The following is a 21,340-nucleotide window of genomic DNA, read 5'->3' on the forward strand; positions in this document are numbered from 1 at the left end:
CCCTCAGGAGCGGGGCGGGCGGGCGCGCGCGCATGCGCGGCGGCGGGCGCAGCGTTGCCATGAGACCCGGCGATGGGGCCGCAGTGAGGCAAGTGGGGCCCGGCTCGGCGCTACCCCTCGACTCCATCTCCTCCCTTCCTCTCCCCTCCGCCCGGGCCAGCCTCCCCCGAGGTCCCCGCCAGCCTCCGCCGTTTCGGACGGCTCTGTCTGCGGTTCGGCCGTTCTCCCGAGCTGGCGCCATGATCCCTCCGGGCGCCGCCGCGGCCTGCTGCCGCCTCCTGAGGCCGCCTCCTGAGGCGAAGCGGTGGGGCTGGGCCCGGGGGAGGAGAGGGGGGACCGGCGTTAATGCCATAGTATCACCACGGCATGAGGGCGGGTAGCGGTGGTCTTTGGCTGGCGCTTGTCCTGCCCGTTGTTGCCGTCCCTGTCAGCAGCCCGAGTCTGTTTGGGTTTTTCCTTCTCAAGCACACGCAGGGCAGTACAGGTCACTCCTGTGCGTCTTTTTGGAACTCAAATAGTTTCAGGCTCTGTCTTGGATTAGCAGATTTAATTGGGTTTATTGGCAAACTGCTACACAAGTTAGCCAAACCCTCATTTCACGAAGTACTAATAAAACGCTCAGCATAAGAACATGGTGTGGTTTATATTGCCAATATTAAAGAAAATTTATAGTTGTATTCATCATCTACTGACTTGACAGACCACAGGATTTAATTCTTTGACTGTAGCGTTTCACCGTTCTTTTATTGTCCTTCCAGGGATAAGTTTAAGCTTGGAACATCATTGCTTTGACTCGCTCACCTCTGCAGGATGCCACACAAGATCGGTTTTGTAGTTGTTAGTTCATCGGGACACGAAGATGGCTTCAGTGCGAAAGAGCTGATGGTTCATGCACCGACAGTGAACGGATGGCGATCGCCCAGGTATCGCGAGTGGGAGGAGTGTGCACAGCTCTGAAACACTGAGTTTAAAATGAGTGAGAGATGTACCATGCATGGTCAGAGGAGTTTACAGCATCCCAAACCAAACTGATTAGAAAACCAAAAGAGTTACTTTAATCCCACGGAATCCCTATCCTGAGGGAAAAAGCACCTTGGTTACCACCTAAAGGCATCACATTGCACTTAAATAAAGTCCTTTAAAAAGAAAAAAAAGGGAACTATTTTTATTACTGTCAGTCTTCCTGGAGTTTGCAACTGCTTTGGCTTAGCATTAAAAATCCAGTCTTCTCAGCACATCCCCTAGATATGTATGGGGCACTTCAACATACACGTGCATGCAATGAAGAAAAGAGTGTTTCTACTCTACTCTCAGGTTTCTTTTTACAGTATTTGTAATGCTGAATTAAACTATAGTAACTTTGGAAAGTTTCCTAACTAAATGTTACTCAAGTTGAAAGTGAAGTCGTGTTTCAAAAGATGATTCAGAAATTGTGTATGTTTTCAGACTCTGTCAGTATCCACAGGAAATTGTTCTGCAGTTGGTGGAGAGATGTCGAATACGAAAACTGCAGTTGCTTGCTCACCAGTACATGATTTCAAGCAAAATTGAGTTCTACATCAGTGAAAGCTTGCCTGAATACTTTGCTCCTTATCAGTCAGAGAGGTTTCACAGACTAGGGTAAGTCAGAAAGCTCTAAATGGGTTTATTACCTTAATCAGAAAGGCTTCAGGAGGAAATAATATTCATTATGCTTTGCATGCAACATTGATACGCCGTGCTGCAAGCAGTAAAGACATTCCGTGCTTGCTTAGATCTGTAACAAAGCTGAAGACGTAGGTGTAAGAGGCGCGATGCAGATGAACGCTCTTGTCAGATGACAGCACGTGTTGTTTCAGTTATGAGGGAGTTTTAATCCTTATCAATGTACCAACCTCAGGAGCAAAAATGCAGCTATGTATTTGTACGTTTCCCCTGCTTACTTCTTACGTTTTCCTTCTCAGTTATGTCCCCCTCTCGGACAATGAAAAGACTGATTTCAAAGCACGAGAGTTAAAATCTGTGTATATGGATGCAGTTGGCCAGTACCTGAAGCTGATTTTCCATAAAAATTATGTCAATAAATATAACTTATATGGTCAGGTAAGTTGACTTAAAAGTCCTTACTTGGTAAGCTAGACGAAGTTTTAGTATATCAGAACAGGCATAGAAATCTGCTCCCTTGATTTGTAGACGCTAAAAATGTTGGTTGAAAGCTCCTGGGATTATTTTTGTTTTCTTTCAAAACAGAAAATACAAATAAGAGGTTATAAGTGACTTGGAATCATGACCAAGCGTATGCAACTTATCCAGAGCAAACGAGTCAAGTGCACATTCCATTACTGCCTTTCATTCTGAGTTTTAGACTGCACAGCAGGCTCTGTGCTGAAGACAAAGTACTTCCTCCGCGAACAGCTCTGCGGTCGCTAGAAAGCCACTTTTGGTCTCTAGGATCTGATGTGGCATTAAATGGAGGTGTTGTACAGCCATCCTGATACAGAAAAAGCAAATATCTGCCTCAGTTCTGCAGCGACTCTTTTCACCTCCATCCCAGACCAGAAAAGGGAACAACTGATGACTGTGGGATGTGGTCTGTAGATTTGGTAATAAATTTTTAATGAAGCATGAAGTATATTTAGCACTTAGTGCTTTTCTTTGCTTCCATACCACCCTGGAGACCACAAGCCCCTTTTTTTTTTTGGTACGATTTTTTTGTTCCAACGTTTTTGTTTCAGTTTTCATAAGTTATGGAAAAAATAATGACCTTATGCGTTTACATTTTCTTTAAATCTATCCCAGGTTGCCCTAGTAGCTATAAACATTATTGGAGATCCAGCAGACTACAGTAATGACAGCAATAATACTGTAAGTGCAAAGCATCCTTGTCTTGTTACTATTGCTACACATGTTCGGTTAAAGGGTTCTTGGGGTAATGGAGTGCATCTTTCTTCTGCTAGTTTTGTGCTGTAGCAGAGTTGCCATGTATTGATTTTTATGTTACTTTTTTTATGTTATCTTGAAGCAAGAAAGCTTGCAAAAATTGATCCTAATTTGTGGATACAAAAAATAAAACATAATCAATTGGAACATTCGCACTTTCAGCCTCTCCAAATTCTCTTGTTTCAATATGTCCCAAAACAGAAGTATTATAACTGCGTAGTGTTTGTTGATTGTGGCAAGTCAGAATTTCTGTCCTTAACACACACTTGATGAACGTGCATTAAGATATTTTTTCCTCCCCTACAAAGTCTTCCAGAGAGAAGCTGATAGATCACTACTTAGGAATTAAATCAGATGATCCTGCCTTGGATGGAACTTACCTTGGGTAAGGACGTTCTTTTGCATGTATCCTGGCAAAACATCTACTCAGTCTGAAGTAGTTCTCATCTCTATATTTTGTTAGTTCCCTGCTAGTGAAAAGAGAAGACGTATGCTCAGCCTGGTCTATTTTGGATTAGCTGGAAGTTTATGTTATCCATTTTATATCTTCAGGAAACCTGACTCCATTTCACCTCTGGATGATTTGGCTTTTGACATGTACCAGGATCCAGAAGTTGCCCAGATAATACGTAGACTGGATGAGAAGAAGCGCGAAGCCGTCCATCATGAACACTACGATTATGCCAAGAAACTCAAACAAGCTATTGCAGACTTGCAGAAGGTATTGTTGAAAGACTGTTTATCTCTTAAGCCAAATGGTGTTTCAGTTGTCCATCAGGGACCTTGGCGCTCCTGTGGAATCGTAATGATTTCCAGTGTATTTTCAAAATAGTAATTTTAAAATCTGGTGGCATGATTTAATAACTTGTCTGGAAATACTGAAATGTATACTTAATGTACAATAATGTGATTCCAAGCTAGCTTGTTATACCATCTCTAGGTAGGGGAGCGACTTGGACGGTATGAGGTAGAGAAGCGCTATGCTGTAGAGAAAGAGGATTATGATCTTGCTAAAAAGAAGAAACAGCAAATGGAAGCGTACCGCCTGAAGGTGTATCAGCAACTGGAGCTCCACGACCTGCTGGATGCAGAGCTGATGGTCAGTACAGTTATTCCTGATTCAGGAGGCTTTGTCATGCAGTTGTTGTGAATAGAAAAGGTAGAGCAACCAAAATAAATTCATGGAGTAAGACTTGTTGCACGGGTATTTTATGACAATTACATATGGATTTTAAGTCTTCTGTTTGGACTGTGGATTTCCCTAACCAAAGACTTGCATGTGGCACTTTAGGAACATACTTAGTTCTCCATAAATTAAACTGTTAAGGTCTCAAGCAAATGACATTGGAATCCTGACTGTTCTGCATAATTTCAGGGCTACCCAATGCAGATTCAGAAGATACTTTCTTGTATTTTGAAGGGGCATAACAGGCTTATGCTGGCATTGTGGCTAACCATACAGAATTAATGTGATAAAATATAGTTTTATAGTTTTATATTGTTCTCAGAATGGGAAGCTTTATAATCTCTCCCCATACACATCCACACAGAATTATTTTCTGATTGTTTCATAAAGCTGCATCCAGTGGAAAAGATTACATGTCTGTAAATGAGGTCTGAAATTTACTTGAAAGCAGTAGAATCTTGTTGGCCGTCAGAGTTGTAGCGGTATTCACTGTGATTTTAGTACATTGTTAACCTCACTTTACAAAATCTTCTTTCTCAGGTTCGAAAACCACCTGAATTGCCTTTGGAGCCTATGATTTATACTGACAATCCTCAGCGCACAAAAGCTGCAAATTCACCTCCTCCTGAGCGCACAGAACTGCAGAAAGGAGAGCCAAGGAAGCCAGAGCCTTTGCTGGAAGAGAAGTCAGCAGATCCCCCTTCTGCCGAGCCCCTTGTTCCCCATCAGTCTCCTCCTCCTGTGACTCATCCCACACCCTCTGGGGAAGTGTTTCTCAAAGAAAATGCAAGTAGTGTATGTACCTCTGTCACTGCAGAAATCTATCACAGCAAATGATCTTGTATTCAACCTTCCAAAACAAGGTCTTTGGTGGTTATTCTCATGGTTTGTGTAGTATCTGAAGCTGACTGTGTTGCTGAGCAGTGCCCATCTAATAATTGGCATTGGTCTTTCTCTTTCCTGAATTTCTTTGGAAGCTTTACAACTGTTCATTGAAGTTGAGGCAAAAGGGCGTTACACCTGATTTACAAATAGACGAATAGAAGCAAATAGACATTAAATGACTAATCGGGGGTCACACAGCCAATGTAGTGGCGGCAGAATTCTGCTTGCTCCATTAATGGCTTAATAAATCTTCTTAGAGATGATGAATCTACAGCAGCAAGGGAATTTGTTGGAATATGGCTGTGGGTAAGAGCTGGTTTCATGTCTAAAGAGAGGTAGTTAGCTTGATCTTTAGGTTTTGCTTTTCCAGCTTTTGTCAAAGCTAAGGAAGACTTGCATTGACGCTAATGGCAGTAGAATTCTCTCTTAACAAGATATTGACATGAAATAATTTAACAAGTAAAGCTTTTTGACTTGCTGGCTTCCTATCAGCAGGTGATCTCTTTTGTAGTCGTGTGTACTTCTACAAAAGGCATTTTATGTGTGTTTTATTGTATTCAATAGACAAGAAAAAAGTTTTATTCACAGGCACTGATTCCATTTCTTTACGATGTTATTAGGGGAACTTCAACATCTGTACTGAATTGTAAAGCAATACTGCTTTGATGGGGTAGGGGGGGATGCGTTGAGGTTAATCCAATTAATGGTGAAACAACTTCACATCTAAGTCATTTCTAGAATAGCAAATTTTATCTTCTTTCGTAGGTTGAATTCTTACCTTATGATGAGAGACCTCTTCCAGCTATCTGTAAGCAGCCTGATGAAGCAGTTGCGTACCTTGAGCCACAGGGGACTGCCGAGGGTATCAGTGATACGCCAAGAAACGGCATCACTGGGGAACCAGAACCACTGACTGAGAAGGCACTGAGGGAGGCTGGCCCTGCTATTGAAGTTTTTGGAGAAGCTTTGGTAAAGAACAACAAAATAAACACATAGATTATTGTGATCTGCGTCGAGTTGATTTGATACGCGCTTTGTCAACAAAGACCTACTGATACGATTTTTACATGTTCAGAGCTGTTACTTAAAAATCTGAGATTTAAAATTCAATCTGGGAAATATGGGTGCCTGTTTTCAGTGTTTATATGATGCTGTGGCTTTTATGAGTAATTACTTAATGAGCTACTAAGCTCATAGCGTCTGGTAGACTGCTTTAGCATACAGATCGTACCAGAATACCCATAACTTGCCACTGTGAATGGTCTTTTATAAGGAGAGAAACCGTTACTGTGTCTGAAATGGTTCCTTGAGCCTGACTTGTTAATCCATTTTACTCATCCTTTTTAAAAAAAATGTGCAGAAGGAGGAGACTCTTTTAATAAATGCCAGATTCCTGCAGGAAACACCTAGGGATTTCATGCTTAAGCTCATATGTTCTTTTGAGGTTGTTTCTGTATATAAATGTTGAATGAATAATGAAATATCAGTATTGACTTTTTAAGAGTTAAACTTGTTCTGTGTTCAGGTTTCAGGAGCATATTCCAAAACTTGGTCGTATCGAGAAGATGCGTTACTAGCTGTATATAAGAAGCTGGTGGAAATATCAGTAAACACTCCAAAGGATGATTTAAAGAACATGCTGAGGGCTGCCGTTTTTCTTGTGAGGAGAGCCATCAAAGACATAGTGTCTTCAGTAAGTTGTGATATGTTTCATAAGAAATGCTTTGGTGAAGAACGAGCAGCCAAACTTATAGAACCATGTGGTTAAGATACTTTGAACAAATAGTTTGTAAAACTATTGAGTAAGTTTGGTTTTTAAAAAAAAAAAAAAAAAAACCACAAAACAAAAGAAGCCCCAAACCAACTGGAATGTCAGCCTTTAGTTAGGATCAAGGACTGGGCAATGTCTGGCATTCAGCAGCATGGAAAATTCTGTCCTGGGCTGAGTAATGAGCTTGAGAAGCAACTGCTGATGCAGTAAATGTGTAGTGCGATTGAACCTTGTGGGTTTTGTTTTTGTTTTCTTTTAAAGTTGAAATTCGGTAATGAAGTAACTTTTAGTTTCCAACTTGAGGGTCTACAGGTAGCCTAAGGAGACTTAGGCTTCAAATAAGCCTTAAAGAAGAAGAAAATAAAAAAAATCAAGAGCTGTGTTACCCTTTATAAAACAAATTCTGAAGCCTTTCACCTATGCCCTAGCGACATGTTTTCTGGAAAACATGTATCTGAAGTAGCTTCCATTAAGAGTGTTACTGTAATTCTGAACTACAGAAAAGATTTTACAATATTGTCTGAAAACAGGCATCTGTGTGGTGTTTTTATTCAGTGGTTCCTTTTTCTTTTTAACTTAGGTTTTTCAAGCTTCCCTGAAACTTTTAAAAATGATCATTACGCAATATATACCAAAACATAAACTAGGAAAACTAGAAACTTCTCATTGTGTGGAAAAAACGCTTCCAAATTTGCTTTCTAGAACAGGAGACTCTTCATCCCGTCTTCGCCTTCTGGCTTCTAACTTTATTCAGGTAGGTGTTTCGCTTCAAATTACGGTTTGATTTGCATTAAGAATGTCACAGAGCTTACAGGTGGATAACGCCTAATCAGGCTTGTTTTCAAGTCCAGAGTTTGCTGCTGTAAAGGATTATGCATTATATGGCAGGCAAAGTGGTAGCACCAACTTGGTATCTTTGCAGTGTTTTTTCTAGCAGTGTGTTGTCACCTTTGTTGTGGGGACAGTGTGGGGTGTCAGCAGCTGCTGCAGATGCAGGAAAGGTGTAACTCTTGTGTTCTTCTTAGTTGCAAGTGATCTGCAGAGCCGAGAGCAAGAAGGTACAGCATACTCCTCAGCTGGGTTGCGATTTGGTTGCGTTTTTGACAGTCAACTTAGGAAAAGCCATAAAGAAGATGTCCGTTTTTAAATACGCAGGCCATTCCTTGCTCAATGCTGACAAGGAGCAGCTGTGAATAGCTGCTAGAGGATTATGGGCTCTGTATTCCAGTAGAATTTAGAAAAAAAGAATAGTAGTTCTGCGTGGAAATGCGTTAATTCAGTCCCCAGTGAGTTACTGGCTCTGGGTTGCTTACCCTTGCTTGCATCCACACGTGGAGGGAAAAGACTTTCCTTTCACTGTAGACGGAACTAAAATTTTAACAGGGTTATTGTGTGAAATGATCTGGTGTGTTAGTGGGACCCCAAAGGTGACAGGTTACTTTATTACTACTGCTTGGCTTGTTTATAATAGATTTTGTAATTGAATGAGAAAGGAAATCAGAACATGGTTACAGATGTATTTTTGTAGACAGGACATGGCCTGCGGAGAAGGAAAATGTGTTTATTTTGTGTGGCTGTTAATAGACGATGCGCTGCCAGAATAAGCAGCTCCCTAGGGAAGGTGCCATGTACTTCTAGAAATAAGTGTACCCAAAGCAGAGCAGCCAGCCCGGTTACAACTGCATCTGGCCCTCAGGAGGAGGGACCGTGGGACACCATCATCTGCTTGAGTGTCTCTCTGCTGACAGGAGCGGGGAGGAGGGCTGCTTTCGGTTGTTAAACATTCTGCTGCCTGCAAAGAAATAAACTTTGAGCTTTGAATAACAGCAGAATTTAGCCCTTAGGGTTCTTTGCAATATACAATGAGAAATTCTAAGATGGCATATGTCTTCTGAAGCACTCTGAAATCCATCTTGATGCATTGTCAAGACTTTGTATCCTTTGTGACACTTCTCATCTACCTCCTCCTCATACAGTTCAGTTTGAGATGGAGTTTTGAAATATTTCTTACAGTCCAGTTCTATAGCTCATCTGAGTATGTCTGAAGATTTTATCGATTTCTCGGTAGCTTTCTCTCGGACGCCAAAAGCAAGACCAAACATCTGTATAATCTTCTCCTTAAAGCCTTTGCAAGCAACTGCTGGCTGCTAAAGTAATAAAGCAGCAGCTACTTCTTATAGAAGGTTTATTTCATTTTACTTAACTTGTTGTAAGTAACTTAGAATAACTCTACTTTGCAAAGACAGTTACCTTTCCTCATTTAGCATTCCTAAATGCACCCTGGCTCTCTGTATGTTTGTAGGAAATGGCACTGTGTAGTGAAGTTAAACCTCTTCAGATTGTTCCAGTTCATTTGGTTCAACCGTTAAAACCGAACTCCCCAACACATCTAGCAATGAGTCAAGTGGAATTAGTGGAATGCCTCTTGAAAGACATGGGAACAGAAAACTCTGGGTTTACTGTCGGCAATGTCATGAAGGTAGGAGTCTGAGTTTACAGCACACGGAGCCTTTTTTTTGTTGCTGTTTTATTAAGGCCTGTCTGTCTGTTTTGGAGTGCTTCATGAATTACTAAAGAGAATTTATGAGCCTCTTGGAGGTGCAACACACAACTTTAAGAGGAAGCAAGATGCCAATACAGAAAGAAAGAATCACTGGGTCAAAAACCATTTGGAAAAACCTGTCTGTGTAAAGATTTTTCCCGCTGCAGTGAAATAATTGTCAAAGACTAATAACTAAGTCCTTAAAAAACCCATGGCAAATGAGAGGCATAATTTTGTTTTTTTCTTTTCAGTTTGCAACGGGAGCTTTGGAACACAGAGTTTATGAAGTTCGTGATGTAGCGTTGCGGATTATCTTTGATATGTACAAGAAGCACAGGACTGCTATACTGGAATATCTTCCTCCCGATGATGCCAGCATTCGCAAGACTGTTCTCTATAAAACACTCTTTGATGGATTTACTAAAATAGATGGTAAACTTTCTGAAGCTGAAATTAAGGTACGTAATAAGATACTAGAACACATGTAGCTACTTTAAACATTGCATTCCACTGAGCAACGTACAGATTTCATAGCTGTAGACGTGGAATGACACACGTAGCAGAGTATCTTAAGGTGTGTTGTTAACATTACTTAGTGTGAAAAGCTGGTGTTCGGTTTATTACATATGCACACTCTTCCAAATAAAGCCTACAAAGAATACGGAGATGGTACTTCTGAAATAATACACAATCATTTTGGAAAATACCATTTTATGCTGGCTAGCCTTGGAAGCAGTAATCGCAGAGGAAGTGGTGTGTGTTTCTTTCAGGTTAGTACAGAGGAGTTTGGGAGGAGGGAGGCGTTTTACCATAACAGACCAATCATTTAAGCGAGCAGGATATTTATTCTATGCTGATGTGCTTTGGAATCTCTGCTATATTACAGACGGTTCAAAAACTTTTGTAATTGAAAGAGTATTTCTTGACAGATGCAGAAAAAGGCAGCAACAAAAGAAACAGAGAAACAGAAGAAGGAAGAAACAAAAGTTCTGCAAGGACAGCTGGCAGCTCTAACGGAGATGCAAGAAGTTGTTCAAGCTGGAAAGGTTAGGGTGTTTTGGTTTTGATTTTTATTTTTTTAAATCTGTTTTTTCCTCAGGCATCACAGGCTTAGATAATTAACATTACTGTTTCTCAACAAAAAATAAAAAAAAATAAAAAGGGAAAAAAGAAAGAGAGAGAGAGAGACTCCATGACATACACTAACTGAGTGTCACCCTCAGCAGTCTAGCTTAAAATCTGGGCGTTGTTTTTCCTAACAGAGTATAGAATTTGGATTCTTTTTTATAACAGCTTTGTCTTTCTTAAGGTAAATGTGAGAGTGTTTCTACACGTCGAAGTGTTTCTGGGTCAGCTAGAGTATAGGAGCTGTACTGAGTGCGTCAAGGCCCCCGGAAGCACACTGTGCTGCGCTTCCATGAAGTTTCATATCTGAACCTTAGAACAGCAGTCAGCTACCCCCGTGCCAGGAAATAGGGCTGTTTTCCACCCTCAGAAGATCTCTGTCTCGATGCCTGAGAGATTTGCTGTAGGACCAGAGGCACAAACGTTGTAATGCATTGGCTCTGCTTCTAAGCTTTTAATTCCGGAGAAAAATTGGGATGTAATCTGTTCTCTTTCTCCCTGGCGAGCATCGCTGTCATTAAGCAAATTTCTGACTTAAATTTCTTTGTTCGATAGGAGAAAGAATCTGATTTTCAGAAGCCAAAGTATCAAGGTAGGTAATTTTGAATAGTATTAAGGAAAGTAGAAATATTTCAAGATGTCTTTGAAACACTGTAGATGCTTAGTGGATTATTGAATTATCTCAGTTCAAGGCATGCCAGAGTGCTTCAGATTGGCTGAGGTAACCATTACATTCACGGAAGAAAATTTGCCATCAGATAACCAGTTAATTTCTCCTAAGAATTGAGTATGTCTTGGCTTGAAACAGCTTTAGATTTCTCCCCAACCTGAGGTAGATCATCTACTACAAGTAAAAATACCCACTAAAATATTTTACTGGTGTAGATGACTAAAGCAATAGCTTCCCGGCTGCCTCCAGGTATGTTGTCTGTCGGTGCTTGTTTACCAATATGGCAATGGTACGCTTCTGTTAGGATTTTTTGCTGTTAAGATCCAGAGAAGCAGTGTTTCTAAGCATGCACAAAAACAAATTAAAATGTGATCTTGGTTTTAATAGTTCTCTTTTTACAGATTACCAGGTAAATGAAAGCCCACAGACTGCAGCAGCAGAGATTCCAGATGATCATTACTCTGTTGCAAATTACTTGGATAAGTAAGTTAGATGAGCAGCTTCTAATCACCTTAAGCACTTAGTATAACCTGCAAGCGAATAACATCAGTAAAATTTTTCCAGTAGATCAAAGCTAATACCTTCAGCATTTAAAGAATGAAAAATAAAGTCTTTTCTAACAGATTTCGAAATATCAGCAGGCAATCCTAGATGTTGATTTTTTTAAGTTCTTGGATAGCGTGGCCTTGAACTTGTTTTCTGAGCTGTTGCTTGTGGGATAAGAAATTGCCAGAGTTTAATGTTCAGCTGCCGGTATAAAGTAAGGCAAAGACATATTGCAGCTTCCACGTGTATTGCAGGACAAGGTCATAGAGAAAGCATTTGAAAAATCTGGAGCCATGAAAGCCAGTCTCGGCAAGCTGTTCTCCGTGCTTTTGTAGAATTATGTCTTTCTGTATGAACAAATGCTTTGTAGTTGCATTTACCATAAATTATATAATAGTGTCTGTTCACGCTCTATCCTAAGGTCAGCACTGTATAGGGAAAATAAGGTGTACCAAGATGATAGCTATTTTTCAGAATAGTTCCTAAGAGAAGAAACAGGGTTGATCCATTTCACTCTGTGATGTTAGTGATATTTGTATTTTTTTTCCTAGCTTATGTATTTTTTGTGGTGAAAGGGACGAATCCTTCACAGAGGAAGGACTGGATCTCCATTACTGGAAACACTGCCCTATGTTGACCAGATGTGAGCACTGCAAACAGGTTAGACATAAACTTTCTAGAGATACTACAAGACGTTAACTGTTGTTATTCTGGTTTTAAGGTGCTATAAGATATTTAATGCTAACGTAGATGAATTCTGAACACAACTGTGTGATCTTGGGTAGTGCTTTTTGAAAAGAGCAGCATTATAAATTGTATTAATAATGGGATTAAAATTTCATTTTCCCTTTGTCATTTTGGAAAGCGAGATTTAACTTCCAAAAAATCACATAATCAGTTTTAGAAATACTATCCTTATTTACTCGGTACAGTACAAATCTTCTTGGGTACCTCTTGCTCTGTTGCAGGTGGTGGAAATAGCAAGCCTGACAGAGCACTTGTTGACTGATTGTGATAAAAAGGACAGCTTTGGGAGATGTCAACGATGCAGCGAGGCCCTTCCAAAAGATGAGTTGCCCAAACATATTAAGAGCAAGACTTGCAATCGTGAGTAGTTTTGTACGGGAAGGTTGAATTTCAAGAGTCAGGTCAGTCAGACTTTTAAATACTGTGTGTCTTTGGGAAGTCAGAGCGCTTCTATTGAGGTACTGCACTGTGGATTTAGAAGTAAATCCTCAGGATGCAACACTTCTGGAATAAGTGCCTGAGTTTCCCAGTGCTTGAAATGCTTCACTTCTATGAATGCACTGTGGGGAGGACAAGTGAAGAGAACAGAAACCACATCCTTGTGGATTAAGCCCTGTCATTCCTTTTGATCTTGTTTCGATGTAGATGATTAAACATGGGGCTTTTTGGAGAGCAGTTAAAAGGGTAGGAGCTGGCTTAGCCACGGGATAGTTTTATGCTCTTTGTTGTGCAAGTTCTCTTGTACTTGAAATTACCTTGTCTTTGCTATTCTTATGTTATTTTTTCTAATAATTTCAGCTGCCAAACCAGAAAATGTGGCAAACCATTGCCCATTGTGCCATGACAACTTTCCAGCGGGAGAGGAGGTAAGACTGCCTTCTAGATTGGTCTGATGTTGTTATGTCACTGGGACTGAATTCGTGTCCTCTTCTAACACTGGCTTATGCCCAACGATTTAAGAACTTGCCTGGATTATTGCCCGGGGTCTGTAGTGTCTGTCCCAAACGCTGGCGACCATCTTTGAACCTGGGTCTTCTACCCTCAAGGGTGTATATGGGAACCACAGGGCTACAGGCTGCTCGGTGTCAGCCTTTCTCCTCCTTCAGAGGCAGATGTACACCTGCCAGCTTTCCAGATTCCCAACTACTACCAGAGTCTGTGAGTTCACTTGGCACTCCAAACCCTGGGGCTGACATGTTGCAGCTTAAAATACTGCAGCAAGACTGGGCACATCCAACAGGGCATCCAGGATTAAGATGATGTGGATTTTGGGTATAAGAACAAATTGACATGAAGAAATTAAGCAAGAACTGTTATAATGGTCACGAGAGTTGGGATGGCCTCTCTCTACTTGCTACACGCTGTTCCCTGTCACTGCCTAATGCTGTGAAATCTCTGACGTGCCAGCTCCAAAATGTGCTTTTGGCAATTGGAAATATATGTTGGTATTATATAAAAAGTGATTTGTTCAGAAAAATACTTAAAATATCTGTTTCCGTCTTTTGTATGAATCAACTAACACTACCTTATGATCATATTCAAGTAGTTCTGTGTATTATTTAATCTTCTGAAAAAGTCTGTCCAGGAGGCAGCCAACAACTCCGTACTGAGTATTAGATCCAGTGAAATGTCAATGGCTGACGTGTAATCTCTGTCATTTTCTCCCTTGCAATGGGACGTTGAGTATTCTCAAAATGAAGTTTTTTCCAAATCCTTTTTACTTTGCCCAGCGTGAGGAGCTCAGAAAATATTGTAACCAAGTCTGAAAGGTTTGTTGAGAAATGTCTGTGTTGTTTGGATTTGAGGATTATTTTTTTTTCTTGCTTCTGCACAAATTATTCTTGTAAGAGACTTCACGTAGCTTCTAGTTTGAAGAGGCTGTCATGTTTTCTTGTAATAGCAGCTCCTACTCCTTCAGGTTGCTGAATGCCTTAACTATTACCATAACGTCGTAGTCATGCCCACGCTTTTTCAGTTTAGTGTATAGTTGAAAAGATTTTCTGTGTTATTTGTACATTGTGTTTTCCTGATTTGAACTCAGTTGTTAATTAAGAAAATTTAAAAAGCAAAATGAATGTCACTTGCTTTTAATTTCTAGCGTCTGAATGGATTTTTTTTTATTGTGATGTACCTTTTAAGTTATATTTAAAAAATCGATATATTAATTTCTATTCCACTTGTTAAGTCCTAAGGTGTTCATGCCTTTATGAGTGAACAGATTAAAATGCTATTGCTATAAAATCTATTTACAGCTCTCATTTTCCCAGTGTTTTAAAAAGTATATGTGCATACATAGATAAAAGATCGGCTAATTTTGCCGGTTTTGTGATATCCCTTCTTTTTAACTGGCTTTAGGCCTGGAAGTCTCATCTAATGGGCAACGATGGCTGTAAAATGAACCAACGGAAGTTATCCACAATAAATAAAACTCTTCTGGTGCAACCTGGTAAGACACTATTTTATGATAATGATGATTATGGGTTTTACTCTGTTGCCTTTACTTAAGAAAAGTATTTCATCCTTGAAAGCAAGAGGGCTCTTAATTGCTTGTTCAACACACTTTCTGCATTTGTGTAACCTAACGGGTATTTCTTCTGCTGGTACAGACTACAGGATACTTGGGGAGCAAATTCTCAAAACCGTTCCGTAACAGTGATTTCGGAATGAGGGCATTAGCTCAGTTGATTGGGGGAACTGGCAGATTTGATAATTTGATCAGTTCAGTCTTATTTCTGTATGACTGTGAACAGAACAATCAGCGATGATACAAAACAGTTAACATTCTGGAAAGCTCCTGAGCGCTGACACAGAGAACCAAGAGCCTGATTTAGCTTTTAATGTCTAATCAGAGGATGCTAATCTAATCCTAATTACAAGAGGAATGGAATAGTTAGTGCTGTGTACTGCTTTTCCTTTTCAATTCAGACTCAGGAGCTAGGCAGAATTTATGATTGTGCAGCTTTTTCACCCGCAAAGAGAAATTGATGCTGATGTCAGGTGTTTCTTTAACAGTTGTCTTTATTTATTTATTTATGAAGCACATGCAAAATCCTTTTATTTCCTGAACACAGAAGTTAAGCAAACAAGCTATTTTCACTGCCTGCAGCACCAAAACTCTTTTGGCCAGTAACATCCAAACCCATTCCTCTTTCGGACTTTTTTCAGGGTTCATTAGTCTGCTGCATGTTCACGTCGTTGCTAGAGTTAAGCTCCTCTGTTTGGTACTTGCTCATATCTGTGTTTCACAACTACTCCAAGTTCCTGGAAAGAGCTTTTGAACTGTCTCTTTCAGCTGTCACAAGTGAATGCGGTGAAACTCAACAGTTTACAGTCTTCAACTGGACCTACAATCACATCTGTCTATCTGTCTGTCTTCGGCCTTGCTATTCCTGCTTGCTAATGAGAATACTAGACAGTTAGCTGCTGCTTAGAATTTGGAAGCATAGTCAGGAGGAGCTGAAATCCTGCCTGGGTAAAGCTAAAACTCCGGACCGATTTCCGAGACATAGGAAGGGGAACCCTGACTATTTAGTTCTACCGCTGCTGGTATGAGACGTGCCTCAGCCTGAATGCTGCCAGCTTTTAGTTGCTGGTATCGGTCATTTAGACTTAATATATCTTGAGAATGAAAATAGTAGATAAAATTCAAGACTGGGACTAGATGTGCTTGAATAATGATCTGTATTTTCTCTTCACAGGCAAAATAGGTGGCCAGTATTTAAGGAAACCGGGTCCTTCAGGAGCCAAAGCTCGACCTCCCTCTATAGGAAGCAGGATCCCAACCCTGAGAGGGGGCCCAAATAAAAGCACTGGCAAAACATACTCAAAGCGATGACAGGACAAGTATTTTTTCCTTTGTCTTAATAACTGGGCGTATAGTTGTTAATAGTTATTTAAAAATTGTGGGCAATTCACGTCATCTGTTTCGTTTGACTGCATGGGGCTGTTTGTCAGCCTTGAGCAGTACTTGCCTCGTCTGATAATGTCTGTGTCACCTGTCTGTGCAGCACTGTGGTTTGCTCCTAGAAATGCGTGTGTTAGAAATACGCAAATGTTCTGGGACAGATCTAGCCTGCCGCATTCCCTCTACAGCACAAGGAAGGCCGTGCATTGGTCTTTGACTGGTTCCTCATACTGGCAAAACTCCCCAAGGAGTATGGAGGTGACATGGCCACGCTGTAGCTGCTGTTACAGTCAGCAGAGCTGTGCCCTGGTTGTGGGATCGTTCTGGGGCTGTGGTTCTAACAGTCTGGTTTTGAGATCCAGTAAGGAATTTCCTTAAGATCCAAAAGCCACAGTCATTTGTGTTTTGGCTTTCTTTTGGGGAAGAGCAAAAAACCTACCAAGCTTTCAGGACAGAGCTGAAAAGCACTTGTTGTTTTGATCCAAGTGTGACACTTGTTTGCAATTATATATTCTGAAAGCTTGGGAAGTAATACCTGTGTTAGCTGACTTTACCAGTTAGTCACTTCAATGTAATAATTGCAGAATATATTGCTGATAGTTTTCTGCCAAAATTGACTTCATAACATGCTGAAAGTAATAGTGTCAATAATTTTTGTTTGTCTTGCCATCAGACAGTTGTAGACAATCAGGTCGCGAGTCAAACTGTGTGCAGTGGCTGGCTGGGAGACAGGCCGCCTGGGTGGATTCCTGCGTTACAGCAGTGCATTTACAGAGAATTCATCGTAATGAGACTTGAGGAAACACCATTGGGAATCTGGATATGCAATGAGCAAACCAGGCTCGATGCAGTCACACAGGTTCCTTTGATGTGGTGGTGATGTTGGTACCTCAGCAATGCCTTTCATCTGCTGGGATGTGCAGCTGCCATAAGGTGAAACGAAAAATGCATGCGCGTGTAGAAGGAAATTCATGTCAGGCTGTAGGAACATGTGTCTCGGTTATCTGAAAGACCTGTATGATCCTGTATAGACAGACTCTTGAACCAATTAATGGGTAAAGTAACAATTCCATAACACAAATTCTTCCTCATGTGTTTGCTAGAAGGAAAAAAAAAAGAAAAGAACAGTTGCAATGTAGGCGAGGAAAGCCCTGGGGTTTGTGTTTTCTGCTGCAAATCCTATAGTGTGGGTTTATTTGTTTCATTAGGGCAGGTTTACGAGTAGGGTCAGGAATTGGAAAGCTTTTTCCACTCCTCAAGTATAATGAAGTAAGTCAAAGACTCATGCTGTTCTTTGGTGATTAGTTTGGCCCCTGTGCCAGGATCTCCTGTCTTTTCGTAGTAAGAAAAACACTATTAGTGTTTCCAGCAGCTGCCTTGTTCTTCCCTCTATTTGTCATGATAAACGTTGTCAGCTAAAACGGGGCAAATTTGTAGCGTTTATGAAAGCTTACAAGTCCATTTATTTGTGCTAGGCTCTTTGTTCCTTTATTGGAAATGGGAACTGTACTTTTTCCTAAAACTGACTGATGTCCTTGAACACTGGTAAGTCAGCTGAAAGCTCTAGTTGACCCTGCGAGGAAAGGAATTGGATCAGGACTGTTATAAAATGTTTCCACTCGTTTTTAAAATGCTTAGAAACATTATTTTGACGGATAACTTTGCTCTCCTTTCTAATCCCGGTGTCTGTAATTTTATGAGTCCAAGCACGTTAATAATGTTGAGTGAAATAGATGTCTCTTCCCTGGGTCCGCCGAGGCTCTAGGAGTAACGCAAGCCAGGCAGGGTGAGAAGTGGTTTTGCTGTGGCCTCTGCACATATTTCAGGTTTAGGGTTCTAAAGGCAGTAGAGCAGTACCCAAAGCGCTACTCAACGCCGAGAATTAGCACCAAATAAAAAAGCTTAAGGGCTGGCTGGCTATTGCCGCATGACATGCCATTGCGTAGGACGTAACATGAAATAGCTGTTAGCGCGGCCTCTCTCGCTGTGCACCAAGTGCCTTATTAGTCCACTTGACAAGAGGATTAAGCCAAACCGCAAGAGCCCCATTTGGTACGTAATAAGAGCGTGTATCGATGGAGCTACTGGAAAAATTAAAGGTGTGCTTTAAAATCTCACAATTAATTCTGAAATATATCCCCAAGATATGGCCCCTTAAAGAAAGGGAAAAAAAATCTTAGTGGGGCCCTGAAAAGCTTGAATTAATAAATTTAGACCTTTTTTCCTGGTCTAGTGTAGTTCTCTCAGCTCGCTTCTAAATCCAGCTCTAATGCTGAGTTTCTCTAGTTAGATCTTGATTAAAATAAACATCCGTAGACTACAGCATGTGACCATTTAATAGCTTCAAAGAGAAAAAATTCTGTTAAGACACAATGTATGAAGCTTTGTACCTAAAGCAACAATCCGCCCATTTCTACTTGTAACGTTCAGGCAATTGCTTTCCAGGGCAGAATTAATTGGTCCCATGTCCATGTCCACCACAGGTACAGGAATGAGTGAGCATGGTAGTAGAAGCAGGAGTTTTGGGGGTTGGGTTTTTTTGCTACCACGGAGTGGATTTGCGGTATCGTTTTGTATATACAGCACTGATTTTGTAATACGCAGTTTTTATAGTTTGCGTGCAGCCTGTCTACAAGCTTCTGAATTTTACGGGTAGATTGGTGCACTTGTATTTTGAAAGTCTTTATATAAATCGTTCCTTTAACTCCTCCAAATATATATATTAATAAATATACATATGTTAGGAATATATAGATATATTAACAAAGATATATGTATTTTTATTTCTACTTTAGTGACGCAGGCTTCTATTTGAGAACCTGATTCCTTATGCAAGAAAATCACCGTTGATTTCACTCAGAGATTGGCATGTGCAATGGACTGCAGGCTCGTGAGCTGCTGCCCAGAGCATTTTTGCCTTTTGGACATAGAACTGTGAGCTTTACATTGTGTGAATTTAATGCAAAAACCCCATTTGCAAAGGTCCTCCATGTATTTTGGATTGGCCAATCTAGTACGTATGTTGAATTGGTAAATGCAGCTCTGCGTTGCTCCTCAGCCATGGCTTTTAAAGCCAGTCAAGCGAAGTGTACTTAATCAGTTAAATCCCGTATGGAGCAGGATGTGTGCTTTCTATTTTATAACATTACAGGACAACCTTTTAAAACATGGGGTTTTTTTAAAAATAAAAAAATTAACACTTGATTAAAAAAACAAAACGACCAAACAAACCAAAACAACCAAACAAGCCCCAACCCCAAGACCCCACAAACGCTATTAATTATAGTGGGGGTCGTATTTCCCAGTGCTGACGGACCTGCAGAGCAGAAAGGTTGGGAGCTGTGTAAGACTTGTTTCAGACCGTCTCCTGGGAGGCGTTTTCCCTTGGGCAGCTCCTGTTCCCCACCCTGTGCAGGAGGACGCCGTGCTGCGGCCGCGGAGTGAGCGCAGTCGCTGCTTTTCTCTCCGCTCTGGCGCAAAGCGCAGTAATTACACCGTAGGGACCCGTGCAATAACTCTGCAGCTTCTTCACTGCAAGAAGTTGTCATGTAGGAGATTCCCGCCTCTTCCCTCTCCGTCCCACCCACCTCACCTGCCCAAGGAGCAGGAATTAGGTGCGCTCCAGAGAAGTGCATTACAGAGCCTTTTGTCAGCTTTTAAAAGAAAAAAGCATAGGCTTGGGCACACCGCGTTGCATCTTAGGGCTTTAATTTTTTTTCAAATCCAGGATAGCTTTTTAGCAACATTTTAGAGAAATCAGTTAAGTATTTTAGTGTGCATAACATTCAGTGAGATTGCTGGGTATCTTTAGACTAAAAAAAAACTTCTAAAGTGAGGTATAAAGATAATATTTAACTAAGGGGGCCTACAGGAAAGCTGGGGAGGGACTTTTTAGGATGTCGGGTAATGGTAGGACTAGAGGGAATGGATTAAAACTAGAGATGGGACGATTCAGACTGGTCATTAGGAAGAGTTCTTCACCATGAGGGTGGTGAGACACTGGAACAGGTTGCCCAGAGAGGTGGTGGACGCCCCATCCCTGGAAGTTTTTAAGGCCAGGCTGGACGGGGCTCTGAGCAACCCGATCTAGTGGGAGGTGTCCCTGCCCATGGCAGGGGGTTGGAACGAGCTGATCTTTAAGGTCCCTTCCAACCCTGACAATTCTATGATTCTATGGTACTCAATGGTACGAATTGGAAACAATTTAGAAGTGAGAAAATGGAAACTTTTTTAGGATGTGGAAGGACCTTCTTTGAGCACAGTAGTACCAGCTGTCAGTTTTAAAGGATGAGCTCACTGTGCTGCTTCCTTTCACTTAATAAACAACATGTTTTCTACAGTGGCAAAATAAACCCTGGTGTGAAAAACACAGTGAAGTTTGTCCCTCTGCGCTGGAGTCTGGAGTGAAACGTTCTGGAGCAAATCTGTTGTGCAGGTGCAGGTCTGGCTAATGGAAAAAAGTTCTCCAAGCCGTTGGACTGTAAAACTTCAATCAGCAATGTCGGCACATCGTTATTAAAGAAAGAACAGACTGTCATCCTTCTCTCATGGGCTTTTTTATGTCTGATTTCTTTTTCCATCCTGTACCTGAATGTCAACCAAGTTGTTTTCATCCGTCTAAACTGCAGAGACGCCTCAAGAGTGGCCAATGTCCCTGCGCACCAGAATCCATCTCATCTCCAGCGACCACTAGGACTTCCATCACCTCGAGAGAGCATTTATATAGATTATGCGGTTCCTAAGTACTGGATAAGCAGATAAGGTATTTAAATCCTAGAGATTTTATTGCTAGCATTACAAGAGAAAGTCTCAGATGTTAAACACGTATATTATTTTTATTGCACTTATTTAATAAAATTGTTTAGCGAGTTTGGGTGGCACCTCTGCGTTTTCGAGCTGTTAGAGCAGAAATCTGTGCAGGGTGGGGAGAAATCGCGGCTGCGGAGGCGCGGCCAGGGCAGCACGGCGCTCTGTCTGAATGTCCCGTGATGCCACCCCCGGGTTTCTGCCTTTAAGGGTGTCGCTTTCTGCGCCATCGGGCAGAG

General features: G+C 41.1%; 1 protein-coding gene across 1 annotated transcript; it reads left to right on the forward strand.

Annotated features, from left to right (window-relative positions):
* The first annotated feature begins 9 nt into the window (after nt 1-9).
* On the forward strand, nt 10-21,158 carry CEP104 (centrosomal protein 104). The gene is made up of 22 exons (XM_063353694.1): nt 10-88; nt 759-923; nt 1,447-1,620; nt 1,944-2,082; nt 2,779-2,844; nt 3,228-3,304; nt 3,472-3,640; nt 3,860-4,018; nt 4,646-4,900; nt 5,756-5,959; nt 6,516-6,683; nt 7,342-7,515; nt 9,064-9,240; nt 9,555-9,761; nt 10,233-10,349; nt 10,984-11,020; nt 11,500-11,581; nt 12,196-12,304; nt 12,613-12,751; nt 13,190-13,257; nt 14,747-14,837; nt 16,090-21,158. The coding sequence occupies exons 2-22, from the start codon at nt 811-813 to the stop codon at nt 16,224-16,226; spliced, it is 2,862 nt and encodes a 953-aa protein (XP_063209764.1). The 5' UTR covers nt 10-88; nt 759-810; the 3' UTR covers nt 16,227-21,158.
* The last annotated feature ends 182 nt before the right edge of the window (nt 21,159-21,340 follow it).

The sequence above is a fragment of the Chroicocephalus ridibundus genome, chromosome 16, assembly GCF_963924245.1.
Source record: "Chroicocephalus ridibundus chromosome 16, bChrRid1.1, whole genome shotgun sequence".
Lineage (NCBI taxonomy): Eukaryota > Metazoa > Chordata > Aves > Charadriiformes > Laridae > Chroicocephalus > Chroicocephalus ridibundus.

What these genes read in the sequence shown, in the direction of transcription:
- CEP104 (XM_063353694.1), top strand. Translation starts at nt 811, where the DNA reads ATGCCACACAAGATCGGTTTTGTAGTTGTTAGTTCATCGGGACACGAA. An exon ending in GAGAGGTTTCACAGACTAGG is followed by an intron (nt 1,621 to 1,943) that starts GTAAGTCAGAAA and finishes TTTCCTTCTCAG; the next exon opens with TTATGTCCCCCTCTCGGACA. An exon ending in AAGTTTTTGGAGAAGCTTTG is followed by an intron (nt 5,960 to 6,515) that starts GTAAAGAACAAC and finishes TTCTGTGTTCAG; the next exon opens with GTTTCAGGAGCATATTCCAA.